We start from the raw sequence: 19296 nt of genomic DNA on the forward strand, positions 1-19296 counted from the left end.
AAGTGGAATATTTTGTGTAAGATATCGAATTACAAGATGTATCTATATTATGGTTGTTTGTGTAAGAAGTGAGAATATATAAGTTCAGTAAAATAAATGTTTCTTGGTACTCTTGAAAAAATGGTTTTTACAGTTGTTTTCGATTGAATTAATCATTTATTTATATTAGTATTGAAATTAAATAAAACACCAGTAATATATGAAGAAGATCTAAAAGATACACAGACTTCAGAGAGCTGTAACAAAAAAATAATAATTTGAAAATATACATTTAGTAAACACCATATTCAAGTATTGCTTTGTAGTAGTAAAAGCAGGAACTGAAGATTTATTAGCGTTAAGGTTGACGAGGAGATTATATCCTGTATTAACTAATATTAAAATCTGTTTCTTGCAGTTGACGTGGAACACTCTCACGTTCGTTTCCTGGGGAATTTAGTTCTGAACCTATGGGATTGCGGAGGGTAAGTATACTTATGACTAGAGATGCAAGTGGATATATTCGAGGTCAAATAAAAATTTTGTGGGCTTAAAAGTATTAGTCACAAAACCTTGCCAAGTGACACATATGAAAGCCTATTCCATGAGCTTTGAAATGAAATCAAATTAAACACTCTAGCACTTACAGGAGCTGAGAAAAATGTTTCTTTGTAATAACCTGAACTATATTTTTCGTAATTTTTCAACTTTTTTTTATGCAGTCTACACAAAAAACCATGACTAAAATATCAAAAAAGTTTTTTTTTTTCTATCACTTGATAGATAGAACCAAAACTTTAAATTTTATTTGAATTACGGAGCAATCTAAATGAAATCGACCAGTGATGGTTGCTGACAAAATTTAGTTTTTTATTAATTTTTTACCAAAGTTTGTACAGTCCGCAGCAAAAAACCTGCAACATGAGCATGTAAGTTTATTGTGAAACTACGCCTAACAGCGGAGAGAATTAACATAACATCTAAGTGGCAAGAATCACGCCAGGAGAAACCTCGGCGTCCTCCTCTGTACACTTATTGTGGAGGAAAAGACTTCGTCGTTTCACAATAAACTTACGTGCTCATGTTGCAGGTTTTTTGCTGCGGACTGTACCATATTCAGGGAATTGGAAACGGGTGTTCATTTATTTTTTACCCGCACTGGTTTTGTCGTAGCAGCCATTTTGCATCGGTGCGTGTGCGTATTTTAAACTTTTCAGAGCATTCCGTTATACGCTGTGCCTATTTAGGTTTGAAAGACAATGAGTTCAAACCAAAACCATATGAAAGATAATGGAATGGACAATATTTTATGTTCTGTGCACATTGAGACGTACTTTAGAACGTCGAAAAAGAAGCTCTGAACGTTGCGGTTGGAAACCTAGAAATGGCCATTTTGGAATGTACATTTTGAAATGAAATAAATGACACTCATCTTCAATTTTTTGTCTACATAGGGACTAGGTAATAGACTCCGTCTCAAACAAGTTTCAGATCTGAGAACCATATACTTGAATTTTTGGAAATTTTTAAACAGCTAATTTTCGAAAATCAAGTATTTTCACCATCAAATATATCCGGAAGGACGCAAGTGAAAAATCCCAAATTTGCACAAAATAGAAGATAGTTATGCAGTAACAAATGGGTGTAATTGCATCATTGAGATTTGAGTAGTTCCTGAGTTATAAATTTTTCGTTCACTAGGGCTTAATATTATGAAGCGCCATGAGGCATGGATGTAAACTTTGTAGCGAAAGTCAAAATAACACAACAGTAATCTTAAATGGGTAAAGTGTGCATAATTTATGAATCATATCTTGTACAGTTGACTAATTTGTGTGCAGAGTTTGGCACTGATATTGAAAGTACGACCTGTAGGAGTTGTGAACTTCGTGGGTGGGAGTTTCCGGAGAATCTTAGTGATTGGCACCCACACTTTGTTATTCGTAGATAGTTTAAAAGAGGTTCTTGGGCCATGGGGATGGAAAAAGTGAACAAAAGGATCGTTATTTTTCTGACTGATGTCTTCAATTCTTCCAATCCACCATTTCTCGTCGTAAATACAGGCTACGATATCATTAGGTGCAAATGACAACATGTTGTTCTGGAAGTACTGAAGCACTTCAATCAGTAAATTCATCTGATTCTGAGTATTCATAATATCTGATTTACCTTTGCTTCAAAGCACAGTGGCTCAGGACGAGCCAAAAGGTGGCCAAAACCCAATTTTTGTAAATTGCTTTAGAAGGACACTGGTTTAATGTATGCATTACGAAATATCCGTAGTTTAACATAAACAAACAATGAACACGAATAACATGTAATGTATGACTTAGAAAGGGCGAAAGTTAACCATTGTAATTTGTGTGTAAAATAGTTGCGAAATATAATAATTTTCATTCAAGTTCATGGCTGGTACCTAAGAATCATTTGTTGTAAATAGCAGAGACATGCCTCTCAAGCACTGCAACTGTCCAAAATGGCTATGCAGTATCTTCCATATGTACGTTTCCTCAAACAAAATATGTTAATGTGGCAAAATCTAATTTATTTTAGCAGAAGGCCTGCAGAGGTTTAATATAGTGCCCAGCGTTCCCAGCAGAGTTGTTGAAATGGCCAGAAAGAATAATCCATGATGAATTGTTTTTTAGGAAGTTTATGTGCGAATGCGTGAAATACATGTTTCTTTGTAATAGTTTGTGATGACAGGACACCGAGACCGAAGTTAATGATTCTTTTTACGTGCAGGGCGTCTATAGTTCATTTTATAGTTGAGACGTATCTAGTTCTATGAGAAAAAATGAGAGATAGAGGTACAAATCTATATGATCTGATATTGATAATTCTTTTACAAGTAGCAAATCTCGAATTTCTTGCTGTTTGACTGCGCTTCTTCTGATAAAACATAAATACAGTAAATTGTATGTCTGAGATACTATTAACACAGCTGTTAAAATCACGAGTTTCATATCATTGCAACAACTTACAACTCAAAAACTACTTCAAGTGTTAGTGATGCAATTTTACTCACTTGTTACTGCACAACTATCGTCTATTCTATGTAAATTTGAGATTTTTCACTTGTGTCCTTCCGGAGATATTTGATGGTAAAAATACTCGATTTTCGAAAATTCGCATTGTTTAAAAATTTCCAAAAATCACGTATATTGTTCTCAGATCTAAAACTTGTTTGGGACGTTGTCTATTATCTAGTCTCTATGTAGACTTAATAAAAAAAAAAAATTCGTTTCAAAATGCACATTCCAAAATGGCCATTTCTAGGTTTCCAGCCTCAATGTTCAGAGCTTCTTTTTCGAGTTCTAAAGTACGTCTCAAATGCACAAAACATAGAGTGTTGTCCATTCCATTACCTTTCATGTGGTTTTGGTTTGAACTCACTATCTTCAAAACCTAAAAAAGTTACAGCGTTTAACGGAACCCTCTGTAAAGTGCAAAATACGCACACGTGCCTATACAAAATGGCCGCTACAAACAAAACTGTGCGGGTAAAAAATAAATGAATACCCGTTTTCAACTCCCTGAATGTGGTACAGTCTTAAGTAAGAATTATTTTTTATTATTTTTATTATTTTTATTTTTTTTAATATATAAATTTTGTCGGCAACCTTGTAGCGTTCAGTTTTTCCCCTACAATATTTTGAATATTCTGTTTATAATGTTTTTATCTGTTTTCATTTGTTTATGTAATTCTTATTATGGTTCACTCTTGGTTTGGTGTGTTTTTAAGATTGTTTAACTAGTGTCTCTACAATTGTCAAAATTAGTCTTTATAATTTGTATGCTGTGCTTTTAAAAAGAATTTCCGTAAAAAAAGAGAGTAAGTTGAATTGTTCACCGTCCGGAATAGCGCGGCAAAAAAAGTAAAGAAAATTGGAGTATGTTATTTATCTCACAATAATTGTTAAAATTAACAAATTGATGAGCAGGATAAGTATATCTTTTAAAGAAATGGAATATTTACAATACAACATTCCTTTGTGCATTTTATTTTTCAAAGTTATAAACGAAAACTAAGTGCAAATGCAAAGGGGAAAAATAGTAAAAACTGCATGGATATAGTTTGAAAGCAAACGGGTATTGATATAATTATAGTGCTTGAATATGGTGTTTGCACTTACAATTAATAGTATTGTTCAAAAAATCGGAAAATACTAAAGACTTACCTGCATTTTTAAAGTATTACAGCACAACTGCAAAGTATTACGTGTATTTGTTACTACGGTAAAATTTTGGGCATACAGTTTTACCTGTACAGTAAGTGTTAAATAAATTGAATATTTTATTGTCCTCCAGGAATGACCGCTATAGTATTTTCTTTTTACAATGACTATGGTTCAGATTTAATATAAGGTGTCATGTGGCAACGAAATTATAATAGCACAAGTCTTAAAGTAACAAACCTAAACACGTGAAGGAAAATTAGTTCCTTGGTAAGTTTTTTTTACTTCTTATAAAAAGTGGCGACCCATGCTAAAATATGTTTTACGTCTTGGCTAGTATGTTTATAAATAATATTAATAAAAAAAAGCGCAAGACAAAATATTGCCAAGTGTTTCCAAAAAAAAAAAAAAAAAATCCGTTGCTTCACAACCTTTGACCTGGAAATTGGTCGATTTCATTTGGATTGCCCCTTACTTGACATGAATCTGAAACGTGAATGTATTTTCGTTGATTTGACATGGAACGGCTCTGTTAGTACTCAAAACATTAAATTTTGGGTACTAAATAGGAGCATTGAATGAAACTTAAGTTTCAAAAAGACATGATGTCTGAAATCTAACCAACCAAACGGTGTGTGAAGCTAAATTCGTTAAAAATTAAAGATGATTGACCTGCCAACAATGGTAGAATACCTTTGATGATGCCTGTGCCTTCTGGTGGCGTTAAACGTGCTTAAGGTTCTCAAGCTGACCTACATTGCTTCTCTAGCGTCCGGCATTGATCGATTCTCCTCTCTTAGTCAATACTTTTGGTTGAGAAGGCACGTCTCAGCAATTTTTCATTGCTTGGATGGATATGTTTCTTACAAGCAAAGCGAGTGAGAAGTGAATTTATTTCATGTTTGAAAGAGCAGTTTCGGTGAGGAGAAGGAAAGCGAATCTTAACTCCCGTTTGATGAAGCTTTTCTTTTAGATCTGATTGTAGCGTCTTTATGATTTATTTTTCAAATCAAATCAAACGAAATTACATGAATACAAAGTTATGGCGATCCTGGGATTTTTATAGCTGCTCCTATGCAGTGGTGGCGCTAATTCCTGTCGTCTACTTCTTATAGTACTTGTAATAGAAATGCACGAGGTGTTTATAAATAAAAGCACATGTTGATTGTTTGAGTAGAAACCTATGCGGGATATTACAGTGTTCTCTGTATGCCAGCATAAAACTCCTATTTTATAATGATATACTTCTTACAGTAGCTTAAAATAGATGTGCTTTTGCTTTTTCATAATAAATCTGTTAATCTCTTTGCAGCCAAGAAGCATTTATGGAGAACTACTTTGCCAGTCAGAGGGACAATATATTTCGCAATGTAGAAGTGCTAATTTATGTATTTGATGTGGAAAGCAGGGAGCTGGACAAAGACATGCATTATTACCAAAGTTGTTTGGAAGCAATCCTTCAAAATTCTCCAGAAGCCAAAATTTTCTGTCTGGTCCATAAAATGGATCTTGTACAGGAAGATCAGAGAGATATGGTGGGTACTGCTAACAAAAGAGATAAATTTAATAATTTTCAGACAACAATTTGTGTGAAATTTATTTACTTTAATTATAAATCACCGTCTGGTATTTTTTGAACGTTATTTAAGCTTTTGTTTGTTTCGTAAAGTTGGCTGTTCCAAGGCTATATGAGATTTGGACCTACAGTTTAAGGGGAAATCCGAGCCACCGTAACGCTTTAAAAATCGAACCTAGCACACTAGCCACTAGAAGAAGACTTGTCAGTAAGAGTAAAATTTTACAAATAATTTTAGTTGATTTTTTAAAATTTAAATAAGCTGTTTTTTTTAATAGAAATTAATGAAAGAAGAAACAGCCGATTTTTAACATATCCAGATCCTTTGTACATGTGGATTCTATAAGAGTGAAAAAGTGACTACCTGGACCGGGACTCTAACCCGGGACCTCCGGCGTACCGTGCTGACTCGGCCCGGTTTGCCAGAGGTCCCGGGTTCGAGTAGCGGTCCAGTCAGTCACTTTTTCATTCTCTGTGCTTTATAAGCTGTTTCTTTCTTTCATTATATATATATATATATATATATATATATATATATATATATATATATATATATAATATAGGGTGTTTCAAACCAACAGTGACAGCGTTTGGTAGGTGATTCCTGACACCAAGATAAGGCAAAATGTATAGACCAACTTGGATGCATAAATGCTTCTTTTCGGAGTTATAGGCGGCCGAAAAAAAAATCCATAGCTCCAAAACTATGGGACTTACCAAAGTCGGATCAAGACTTCATTTAGGAACTTATAGTGTAACGTAATTAATGTAACAAAGGTCTATAGGTGGTACCTGATCTCTAGTAAAAGTTTGGTTACTTTATGGGCAAATATTGTGTAGTAAATAAAACATTCTTAGCTTATGCATCCAGTTCGATGAACCATAATGTCAGCGTTTTTTTTTTTTTTTTTTCCCTCAGGAACTCCTGACTGAAAACTTTGTACATTAGTCTTTGCTACGAGATTTAAAAAAAAAATATCCTAGCAATGAATCTAGTGTAGGAAGTCTTCAAAAGTTAACTGAAAACGTCAGAGCATGCCGAAATTATGTGATAAATACCGGTAGTTCGCTGAACTGGATATACAAGCGAAGAATATTTTATTCATTATATTCTTTACAAATTGTTCATCTCAGATGCTGAAACAGCACACACAAAGTGATCTTAGGTGAACAATTTGTGTACACATTTAGCAGGGAAGTGAAAAGTATTTTGCTCAAAGTTTCGCTATTAGAGACTTTCTTCGTAAGCATTCATGTTATTAATCACCTTAATTTATTTACAAGTTGATACCGTAGGTTTCATCTTCTGCCATACCTTGGTTCGTAATGTGTCTACGTGAAGTATCAAAGGAAATAAATATTTCAACCTTATTTTTTCTATAAATTAATTTCCTAATATTATCTGTTTTCATGCAGTTGATGTTTGGTTTCTTTTCAGATATTTCGAGAAAGAGAAGAAGATCTTAAAAGGTTGTCGAAACCTTTAGATTGCACTTGTTTTCGTACTTCTATATGGGATGAAACTTTGTATAGGGTAAGTTTCCAGAACATGAAATTGGCTTATGAATAGTTACGTGTAGATAACCAATATGCTAATGTAAAATCTGTTCAACGAAAGTTTCCGTGCTTTCAGTATTTTTTAGTAAGATACCACAATAATTCATAGTTTGAAACCTTGGTAGGCAAACCAGTAAGTTGTTAATATGTAGAGTTAAAAAAAAAAAAAAAAAAAAAAAGTGCATTAGCTTAAATTTGTAATGTATTTAGCGTAAGAAGTATAATTCTCTCAACAATTTAAATAGATGGCATCGAGTAAATTTGAAACTAGGACAAAACAAGAATCATGCTTATGCAATTATCATTCTTCCTCCCCTCCCCCAAAGCAGCGGTTTGCTGAGTGTGATACTTTTCGTTTCATGTCTAAACCAATTAAGGCTTGAGCTACGAATGTTTGAAAATACGAGGGTCGTTCGGAAAATAACCGATTGGTTAAAAAAGAAACATATGATGTTTATTATATACATCTAAAATCAACTACTTTGCTCTATTTTTCAACACAGTTTCCATAAACAATTAAGCACTTATCATACCTTTGCATTAGCGTAGAAATTCCATCAGCATAAAAATCTCCCGCGTGTGCCTATTTCCTGTAGCCTAACCTCTGTGTCTACGTCATATAACACAGGTTGTAAATTCATCGGAAAGCTCCGTGGTTGTGAAACGTAGATTTTCACGAACTTTTGCATCAATTTTCTAAAGGAGTTCATCAGTGACCACTGATGGCCTGCCACTCCTCTCTTCGTCATGAATATTTGTTCATCTACTTCTAAATGAACGAAAACCCATTCACGAACAACTCCTTTACCCATACATGACACAAAGTTCTCGATGAATAGTTGCTGCCGAATATTGTTTTGCCGTAAGAAAATGTATAAAAGCTCGCACTTGGCAGGGTTTTCTATTGCAGCACATATTTTGAGACGCTACAAAAGTGGAACTAGTGATCAGACACTACGGCTGGATGCAGACTGATCTACCGCTTACATCTGTGCAAAGATGGTAGCGCTGGCCCCACTAGTTCACGCACATTGACCAATCGGAGGATACTTTCCGAACGCGCCTCGTAATTATATGAAATAACATTTTTCTAAAAATTGCTTTGCAGAATAAGCTTGGTAACTGAGAGATTAAAGGAAATATTTTCACATTTCGAGAAGTCGTCTCGATTCAGATACTCTTCCTACTGTACTCTTCCTATTCATAGATTTAAAAAGGAACATATTATATATATTCTTTTTCATTTTCATTCGCGAGCCAAATGAAATATACTCGCGGACAGCACAGCACTGAATCATTTCATTCTTCTTATTCCCGAAAAGTGCATTTTAAATTGTTGTACCTCATGTAAAATGATAAAAACCCTTATGTTGTTGATGATAGCTGTTTTGATTAATAGATGTGTGCACTCATAATTTTCCCATATTCAACTCCATTCATCAAAGATGTAGGAGTTGTTTATTCCAAAAACAGCGAATTATTATTATTATTTTTTTTAATCAACTTAAGCAGCTAGTTTTAGACGGCAGCATTTATCGTAGCATTTCTTGTAGCAAAAATCGTATCATCGATATCCTACCGAGTGAAGTAGCAAAAGCTATAGCATTTCACATGCCATGGCATGTCCTATGGCATCTTTTGTCGATAGAACCTGCTCTATTTCGTAGCATTTTCCCCAACATTTCTGGTCCGATTGCAGCGCTGTGCTGTGTTAAAAGGAAGCGAAAGATTTTGTGCTAAATATCCATGCTCTTGTTTTCTGTGGGAAATTGAATTGTATTTAAAAAAAAAAAAAAAGTTTGGATGCTATTATTATGCTGATTGAAAAGTATGAGGAGCATCCTTGTTTGTACGAAGAACTTTTCGAATGCTTTATTATCCATACGCAGGAAGTTCTTAAATGCAATTGGATCCTCAGGCTTCAGTTCTTTCTCTACCATAGAAAGAACTGAAATATTATCATCTCTCCGCAATAACCAATTCTTTGCTCACATACTTCTTTATGGTTTTCGTTTTTTAATATAACCGGCGAGAACTGTTGTTACAACCACTATAGCTTTTGCTACTTCACGCTTTAGTTTCGGAGCCATAATTGCGCTCTTCTCCAGTGATTTGTTTGCTACGTCACGACGAGATGCTTATCAAAATGCGACCGTGTAAAAGCACCATATACTCTCAATGCCATAGAATATTATACGACATTTTTGGCAGCACATCGGCTACGATAAATGCTTCCGTCTAAAACTAGTCTTAGTAACGTTCTTCCTACTAAAAAGATGATTTTACAGAAATGTTTTCCGAACAACGTAGAATTTTAGAAAAAGTTTCACTGACGATGATGAGAATTTGTCACGAACTGTTTGCAATTGTTTTTTACCCAGATGCTTCACATGAGCCTTACTTTTTTATTATTATTAATACACATCCTATTGATGTATATAAAATAAAGTTTACTACTCTAAATTTTATTTACATTATTATATACAGGGTGAACATAGTCTCTCCCTGATAATAAGCATTAATAACAAGAAAACTGAGAATGATAGAAGCATGAGGTTTTCGGCAAATAATAGGAAAACTATAAAAGTTTTATATATATATATATATATATATATATATATATATATATATATATATATATATATATATATACCTGATTTAGAGAATTTCCATATGTGGTCCGTTAGTTGTCCGCAAGACATCCATGCGATGTTCAGTTTCCATTCATGTGTTACTCAGTATTTCAGGAGTCATTCTGTCTAATGCGTCCCTTATCCTTTTTTGAGTATTGCAATATCAAGGACAGGTGTTGCGTAAACCCTGTCTTTATTAAATAACATAGCGCGACAGGAAGAAGTTCGCAACGCAAGGATTTCCGTGGGCTTCGGGTTAAAGCAACACAAACAACTTCTGCACGTTCGTCACTAACTCGGTCTACTGCTTCTATCAAGATCTAAAACTCTTCCTGCAGCAATAAACTTGCTATACCATTCCTTTACGCTCTTAACATCTGGTGGCTGCTGTCCATACTCTCTCCTGAATGTTCGTTGAACTATGATAGGAGATTTTGTTTCATGATACCACATCATACACTTCTCTTTCTGCTATGTTGACGCCATTTATAAACAAATGACTGTCGAGCTGCGGCCAGCTGCAGTAGATGACAGCACACGCTGTAGCAAAATCTTGAAGTATCATACAAGCGATGTTTTCAGACCGCATAGTTGTATCATTCTTTGCTTTCTTGTTATTAATGTTTGTTATCAGAGAGAGACTTTATGTCCACCCTGTATATAAAATAAAGTTTACCATTCTAAATTGTATTTACATTATTATATATAAATGGTGCAAACAATTTGAAAAGATTAACAAATAATGCATCCTATTGTTTCATTAAGTAATAATGCTTATAGCTATTCTATATGTATATTTTCAGGCGTGGTCGTCTATTGTATATAAACTAATTCCGAATGTAAAAGAGTTGGAACACAGTTTACATGAATTTGCGAATATTATCGACGCTGATGAAGTGTTACTGTTTGAAAGAGCTACGTTTCTAGTGATATCACATTGTCAACGTCGGCCGCACCGAGACGTTCATCGTTTTGAGAAAGTCAGCAACATAATCAAACAATTCAAATTAAGTTGCAGGTAAGATGAATGTTTCTGCATGTTAATGGTACATTGTGAGAAGTGTGTTTGGTCCACATTTTAAGTTTAGTTTGAATTTCGCATCATTATTTTCAGAGACATTATTTCGATCTATAATATATATAGAAACCTTTTATCACTATTGCTAGCGAATCTAATACTCCATATGGTTGAAAGTAGGGTTTTGAAAGAACAGAAACTTGGTGCAGTTGGATATTATAGATATGTTGACGATGTACTTTTCTTGTGCAAGGACGATTCATAACTGAATTACTTAAGAATTGAACTATATTCACAGCAATTTAAAATTCACTGTTGAGTAAGAAATGGACTACAGTCTTACGTACTTAGACCTTCATATAAGAAGGTATAACAATACGTTCATTACCAGTGTCCATCATAAGCCCACAGCCGGTACACAGTATATTCATTATAAATCTGCACATTCAGCAGGTACGAAAGCCAACATTTGGAAGAATTTCTTTTTGTGTGCCATACGTCTTACTTTCTTAAAAACAGATTTACAGACAGAGATTGAATACGTGATGAAGCTGGTTAGTTTGAACGGGTACCCAGCTTTATTATTATATAATTGGTATAATCAAGTTAAAAGGAATTTAAGTTACAATAAACCTGAAACCGAAATAGAAGATAAAAAGTGGGTTCGATTGCGTATTTTTACCAGATTGACAACTGCATTATATAGAATCTACACACAATACAGTTTTCGTACAGCTTTAAATCCCCCCAAAACTTTGGAAAAGAGCATTACCAGTGGCGTAGCCAAGGGTGGGCCTGGGGGGCCAGGTCCCCTTGCTCAAAATCTTGCCCCCCCCCCACACACATAGAGTGATACTGCTATAGGTCGACAGACGGTGAGTTAATAGTGGCCGCAAGTGAAACTACTACCGAAACATATCTCGACAACAAAGTTACCAACTGCAGAATCGTTGTTGCAATAGTCTGCGTTTCGAGCAAAAATCTTCAGGCTCCTTTTTGTTTGTAGTACAGCAAGATCTAATTTATCGAAATCTGTAAGGTGCACGCATTGACCTCAGCGTTTGAACGTTCCTTTTAAACCTCTGTCCCTTATCTGGTTGTCTTCTTTGTTTTCGACAAAAAAAAAAAAAAAAAGTCTGCATTCTGATTTGCTTCAATGTTGAAAGTCATACTAAAATAAGAGATGCTTACTTACGAATAGCATGCACTGCAGTAAACCTTTACACTCGTGTTGGACGAAAGAAGTCTTCCTACATCAAGTAATTAATTTCCATCGATTAGTCCATGCCTCTCCTTCAAATCTAATCTCAAAACTTACAATATTAATTTAGCATCGACTACAGGATAGTAGCGTTATTTCAACTACATTTGAATTTATTTTAAGGCTTTGAAACATCCGAGACTCAGAGGATAGAAATAAGGGAAATTAGTCAGTAGGGCCACCGAGGAAGAATCTTGGTAATCTCCCCAGTTGCCGAGGGATCAATCACACCATCTTTCGAATCTTAAGCTGATGTTCTACCGCTGAGCTTTCGCCATTCAGTGTGGGTGTGAAGTGTTTGTGTATTTGAATTCACGTCAAATTCTAAAAAGTAGTGAAGGTAAACAAACGAAAGAAAGGAAAAGGACCACGTATACTTCTTTTGCTGTAAGAAGTCCCGATTGAAATGTCTGTTCTAACACTGTTTCATATTAGGGAAAGAAGAACATATTTCCTCTTTTTGCTTCAAAGAGTGCTCACTTCATCACTTTAATACGAGGCACATTCATTACTCAGTTTGAGAGCTCAAGGGTAAAAGTAACCAAAAGTAATTGAACTACGGCCAGATCAAAACAAGATCCTGGAACCGGGGCAGTTGCCCGGGCGCCAGCAAACTAATATGTGTGTTTATTGGTGTAGATGTACATAGATGAAAGGGGTACTAATCGCAAAATTTGCCCTGGGCACCAAATGTCTAGTTTCGTCACTGATTAGGCTACCATTTTTTAGAGCGTGAAATTTTGACATCTTTCTGAAATATTAAGAATACATGATAATTATTGGCAGTTTACTTTAAAGTGAAACTTAAGCTTCAAGAGCAAGGCTTATAATTTAAAGTGGGGTGGAACGGCAAATCACTGTTCTGTTAGAGTTCAGTTCCTGTTTCTGTGCGACGTTTGTCTCGTAAGCACTTTTGTCCTCGTACATCACATTTTACTTCATTATTATTAATAATAATACGGTTTATCTACCAAACAATTATTTATATTATTATGCGGTATTAAACCAAATCTGGAACTTGTGATGTTTATTTATTTCCATCATTCCATCCGGGAAATAAATGTCATCTATACGAGATGGAATGTTTTCGGGTAAAATTTAATATGACTGCTGCCATGTTGTAACTTTGAGCTTCGCCTTAGTTTAAGTAGATGCAGACATGTCGGAAAGTTTAATTCTTGTAGATTCACTAGTTCAAACGCTGTCGAAAATGTGGTCTGGAGAATATGACTCTCAACGAACAACATTCGAACAAATTTATCAAGAATATTTGTGGATATGCAAAGAAAATGGTCCTGAAATTCCAGAGCCGGAAACAGATAGGCTATAGGGGTTCCTTGTGGAAACGAATTAGACATTTGCCATCGAAATATCACAAATTCATTTTGGATGAATTTCTTCCTTCATTGGAGGCAGAAAACGAATTTTCTAAAGATAATATACTAAGAGATATTTTTCTGCCTACTATTGATAAAGCTATCACTGAGACGGAAAAACGCTTTGGATCATGTAGCAAAATCATTAGATCAATCACCACTCTACATCCAAAAGGTGAAAACTTTCTAAATGACAACATTGTGGAGCATATGGCCCAGTGTTATGAAAGTGATCTGGAAATATTTAAATGTAGACTCAAAATCGTCGCAAATACAATTAAGTTGTATGAAGACGAGAGAAAACCAGTTGATTCCTTGGTGAATTTCGTTGATCTTTGCGTCTACAAAAACGCATTCCTTGAAACCTATAAAATAGATATCATCTCTGTGACTTAATCAGTTTCTAGTGCTACTTGTGAAAGGTCATTCTCATCTTTGAAAAGATTAAAGACATTGTTGAAAAACTTAGGATTACTTTATATTGAAGAAAATTGCTAAATCGTTAGATCTAGAAGAAGTTGTTGATAAGTTTGCTGCTGCCCACAAGAATAGAAAGATCCTCTTTTAAGTAGAGGCATGACCCTCTAAGTTATTTTCTTGACCTGTAAAAGTGTATTTCTCTGCTTCCACTTAAATCAACCAGCCACACACATTTTAAATGCAGCGATTACATTACTACTTACTTATATTGGAAATCAATTATATTAATGTATCCTAGTTGTTTGAAGTAGTACATTCATACATTTTCACCGTAAAAGAGTAAAATTATGAACAACAAAGATGGAAACATTCACCTTGAACACACACACACATATACATATATATATACATATGAAAAAAATTTCTTCATTGGAGATGGCCCCCTCAAAATTTTCTTGGGCCCCTCATTGGCCCCCCTGAGAAAAATTCTAGTGACGCTACTGAACATTACCCAATTTAAGAGTTATTACACGAATCCTAATGAAAAATCTGGTATTTATGAAATAAAATGCAGTTGCTAAGAGAGTTATATAGGCAAAACGAAAAGAAATCTAAAAGTCCGAGTAAATGAGCATATAAGAGATTGAAAAGCTGAAAATCCGGTGTTAGGTTTATCGAAACATTTAAAAGGAACGCAACACAGAGTAGAAGACTCAAACATTTTATTTGGACCTAGAAATGAAGTAGAGAGACTAGTTTTTGAAAATTTATTTATTCATTTAAAAAAACAAAATTAAATCTAGACAAGGAATGGCTGAGTGACGAATGGGAGATAGTTATTACAAAATTTTCACAGCATTGGCATGTGACAATAAAAATAATAACATGAGTTGGCAACCTTCCAACAAGGAACAGGAAAGGCGCACAAATTGACTCCGGCATATTTTAGTTTGCATCATCATCATCCGTTGATCGTTGACGTACTTGACAACGTGTTTCCGTGCAATACAGCTCTTCCCTTTGTAAGTCCGTTCCAATTTTATTCCTTCGTGTTTGTATTGTTTCTGTTTTTAACCTCCGAGACCAAGACTCCAAGCAAGTGTCGAAAGCTTAGAAAGCTTAAAGGAGAACTCTGTAAGTGGAATGATATAATATATTACTTGTGTAAATACTTATGACCATAAACTGGGTTTTTGTAAGTATTGCATTGAAATTATAAGGATTTGCGTGTTCTCAGTTTCCAGTATGATATTCAGGTATTTACGAACCTCTCTTTAAGGAATATCGAAAGTAACGGACAAAAATTGAAGCAGTTGTTTTAGTTTAAAAGCCCTGATTTTAAACTTAAAATATTTAGTTTTCTGTATTATAGTGCATAATTATTGTGTACGGATATTTTAGTGTCAGATTGGATAGTGTGCTTTGTTAGAAGTACTATATTATTCCCGTTTCTTTCGTAATATAATTGTGAATAACCATCACTACCGATGTAGTGTCGGAACATACGGGTAAATCGGGAGCATGAACCAGTGTTCCTCCCCTTTGTATCCGTAAAACTAGAAATGAGTATATTCACTTATATCTACTACTGTGTAGATTTTTGCTGACATGTTGATAGGTTGTTCGGTGGCAGTGAGAAGTATTGCCAATTACATACGTAAATATACAGCATGTCCATAGAAATACTATCATATTTTAAAGTGGTATTACCGTGCTTTGGATAATCGTGTTTAAATGAAATAGATCCATTTGAAAGGAAAACTCGAATATCTTTGTGCGTGTCAACAATGAACAACAATGGTGGACAACAATGCCAATAATGTCAATGGAGCAAACAAACACAGGAAAAGTAAATTCACTCACTTTTTCTTTCGAGAGGCCACTCTCACAGGTTCAACTTGTCTTGATATGCTCATTAATTGGTTATTTCCACAATTGGAGAAAGAAGGAAATGACTGTTTTCCGACAAGATAGAGCACCTCCTCACTTGTACCTCCATCTGAATGAGCAGCTTCCGGGGAAAATGGATTGGACGGGCGAGGATATGATGATAATGTCTTATACAAGTGGCCGCCTGACTTGTTGGTCTGTGACTTCTTTTTATGGGGTTACGTAAAGGATTGTGTCTATGTACCCCCATTGCCTCAAAACTTGCAAGAAGTGTAACTTTATATTAGTGCTGCCATCCAATCCATTTCATCAGATATGTTGCAGCATGTGTGGCATAAATCGGAATATCGTCTTGATGTCTGCATCACCACTCGTGGGGCCTACATTCAATATCTATAAAGTATAGTTAAGAAAAAATATATATATCTTTCAGATGTGACAAATTTCATTTAAATACGATTATTCAAAGGGACATAATACCACTATAAAATGTGATAGTATTTTTATGAACACGCTGTATTTTGTGAAGCAAAAACATGGAAAAATCTTCTGTCCAAATTGAATCTAGGATCTTTTCTGATAAGTGCTTCTGGAAAAGAAAGAAAAATATCTATAATAAACTGTAAAGCTTCAGTGTATTAAAACCAATGGTGATGAACGTACTATATTATAAATCAAGAAATAACCGATTTTATTACAACAATTTGTATATCATTGTGCGCCAGTGATTATGCAATTACGACACATTCCATCATGTTCGGGAAAAACAAAGTGGCTTTATGATAAAACGTTCATTTCTGATGTGAGGAGAAATTTTATTCTAGGTCTTAAAACGGTTCTCACCGATCTGGAAAGACCTGAAAAAATCAGGGAATTCAGTTTACTCTAAAAACTCTTGGAAAAGTCGGGGAATTTCATGAAAAGCTGAAAAATTCTGGAAAAGTCAGGAAATTTTAAGTATGGAAATTTACTTCTCAGAAATCATTGTTTTTAACCTTATTTCACGACAGCAGGCATTCTTCTGTAATAAATGCTTGAAAGAGATTGTGAATTTTGCAACTGGAACTAGTAACTTAATATATACACTCTAAAATAATGTTTCAAAGTAGGGCTTTCACTGACAGTATCCATTAAATTTTTTTTTTTTTTTTTTTTTTTAAGAAGGCATGTTGCTGCTCCTGACACCAAGATAAGACGAAAAGTATAGACCAAACCTGAGTGCACAAATATTTCCTTTCGGAGTTATAGGATGCCAAAAACATGAAAAATGAAATTTAAAGGTCCATAGCTCCAATTCTATGTGACCTACCATAGACGGGTCAAGACGTAGAACTAGTATGTGCCCTATCCAAATATCCATGTTTGAGAATCCTGCGGTACTTCCGCAACAATTTTTATAGAGGTAGTTGATGATTACTTCAAATTATATGCCCGTAGCCAAACTGCCTCTATAAAAAGTGTTGCATGTGTATCTTAGAATTCTGAAATACGTATTTTTGAATGGCGCATATATTAGTTCCTATATAAAGTCTTGACCCAACTACGGTAGGTCCCATAGTTGTGGAGCTATGGATCTTGAAAGTTCATTTTTTCATGTTTTTGACAGCCTATAACACCGAAAGGAAACATTTGTACACCCAGATTTGGTTTATACTTTTCGTCTTATCTTGGTGTCAGGAATCACCTCCCAAACTTTGTCGGCGTTGTTTTGAAACACCCTGTATAGTACCATTACTTACGATCACTGAGACGAGATTCGTGTTAAAGACACAATTTATATACTACCGTTACTTACAATCACTGAGACAAGATTCGTTCGAAAGACACAGTTTATGTAGTACCATTAATTACGACCACTGAGAGTCCTGGTGGACAGAAAGCACATTACTGTAGGGCATAAGCTCAAGATATGTTTTGTTGGATATGAGGAATTAATTCTCGGCCATTCAAGAGTGGATAGGTATGAAGAAATAAGATTAACACGGCCCAAACATGGATAGCATACTACATGCCGTGCTTTCTCGCCTTGTTAAACTTGCTTTAAATTTTCCGGTAACGTACAGTACTTCCAAGATGTTTTATTCACGTAATGAAACCGTTTTTGGTAAAATGTATTCAGGTAAATCCTTTAAGTATTTCATATTGATGAAGGTGAAATGTAGTGTTTATAAGATAAATTGAGCTCCCTCGTGCTATGTGAATAGCGTACACGCATTTAGTGTAGGAAACCCGGCTCCAATTCCTGGCAGAAGCTCATGTGGTTTCGATCCTACATTAAGCTCCAAGTCTACATCTCTCATACCTTAGCTGCTGAAAGGGACACGAAACTCAAATCAAATTAAATTATATGAATTCTGTTCTATTTTACCTTATTCTAATTTTTTTTTTTTTTTTTTTTCAGTAAATTGGCAGCCCAGTTCCAAAGCATGGAGGTTCGTAATTCTAGTTTTGCCTCGTTCATTGACGTGTTTACTTCGAATACATACGTAATGGTCATCATGTCGGATCCTTCAATTCGTAAGTACTTCTAGTTGTGTGGACTATCATCTACAATCATTTGCAACAGTTTATAATAATGTATAGTTTTACAATGTGATTTCAGAAGTGTACTATATGAAATGTCGTATGTCAGTCCTTGGATATAAAAAAATCAGTCTGTTTTTACCTGATGGGGGCGAATTTAAAAAGAGGTAATGATTTCCCTAGTGGTATATCCATGTATTTATTTATTTGTTTATTTATTTATTTATTTGTTTGTTTTTGTGCGCACGTAGCCCACACAAACCCATTTGCGTCATATTTAAATTTCAGTATTTCTGCTCAGGAATCACATTGAATTTTCAAGCAGACCTATGCGAATTCATTTTCATCAAAAGAAAAACAGTCATAGGACCGAAGCTTTTGTTTACTCGACTTATTCAGATACTTCGGCGTTCGTTTATTCAGATACTCCCCCTAGATGTCTGATCCGTTCTTAAGCAGATGTGACATAGTGATTCGAGAGAGCGCACTGAATGCTGTAAGAGATCGCATGTCGAGTTTGGACATAGTATTGAGGAATAATCACCGAAAAACGGGATCACCAGGATGCCTAAACAGTTTTTCGCCAAATTTGACATGGTGATTCGAGAGCATGCACTGAGTGTCGTAAGGTGTCCCATGTCCAGAGCGGACATACCATTGAGGAATAATCACCGAAAAACGGGCTGCTCATAGACTTAACATTGGAAAAGCATTTGGCGCGCGAATTCTTATTGTAAACAATGGAAAATAGAATTTTCATTAGAAATAGGACTAAGTCCTTTTCGTTTTGTTCTGCGAACTCAATTTTTTAAAGCCATTATGCTTTTCGCTTACATACCAAATTCAACTATTTGCATGTCGTGTTCGTTCACGAAAACAATTGAC

General features: G+C 34.9%; 1 protein-coding gene across 1 annotated transcript in view; it reads left to right on the top strand.

Moving 5' to 3' along the window:
* Positions 1–19296, top strand: part of RagA-B (Ras-related GTP binding A/B) — a 54778-nt gene that overhangs the window by 20332 nt on the left and 15150 nt on the right. Inside the window, exons 3-7 of the mRNA XM_081769929.1 lie at positions 398–464; positions 5470–5692; positions 7172–7267; positions 10727–10941; positions 18290–18405. Of these exons, the coding sequence (XP_081626055.1) occupies positions 398–464; positions 5470–5692; positions 7172–7267; positions 10727–10941; positions 18290–18405 (717 nt within the window). The remainder of the gene's footprint in view (positions 1–397; positions 465–5469; positions 5693–7171; positions 7268–10726; positions 10942–18289; positions 18406–19296) is intronic.

This window comes from Thermobia domestica, chromosome 8, assembly GCF_964235325.1.
Source record: "Thermobia domestica chromosome 8, izTheDome1.hap1.1, whole genome shotgun sequence".
NCBI classification, from domain to species: Eukaryota; Metazoa; Arthropoda; class Insecta; order Zygentoma; family Lepismatidae; genus Thermobia; species Thermobia domestica.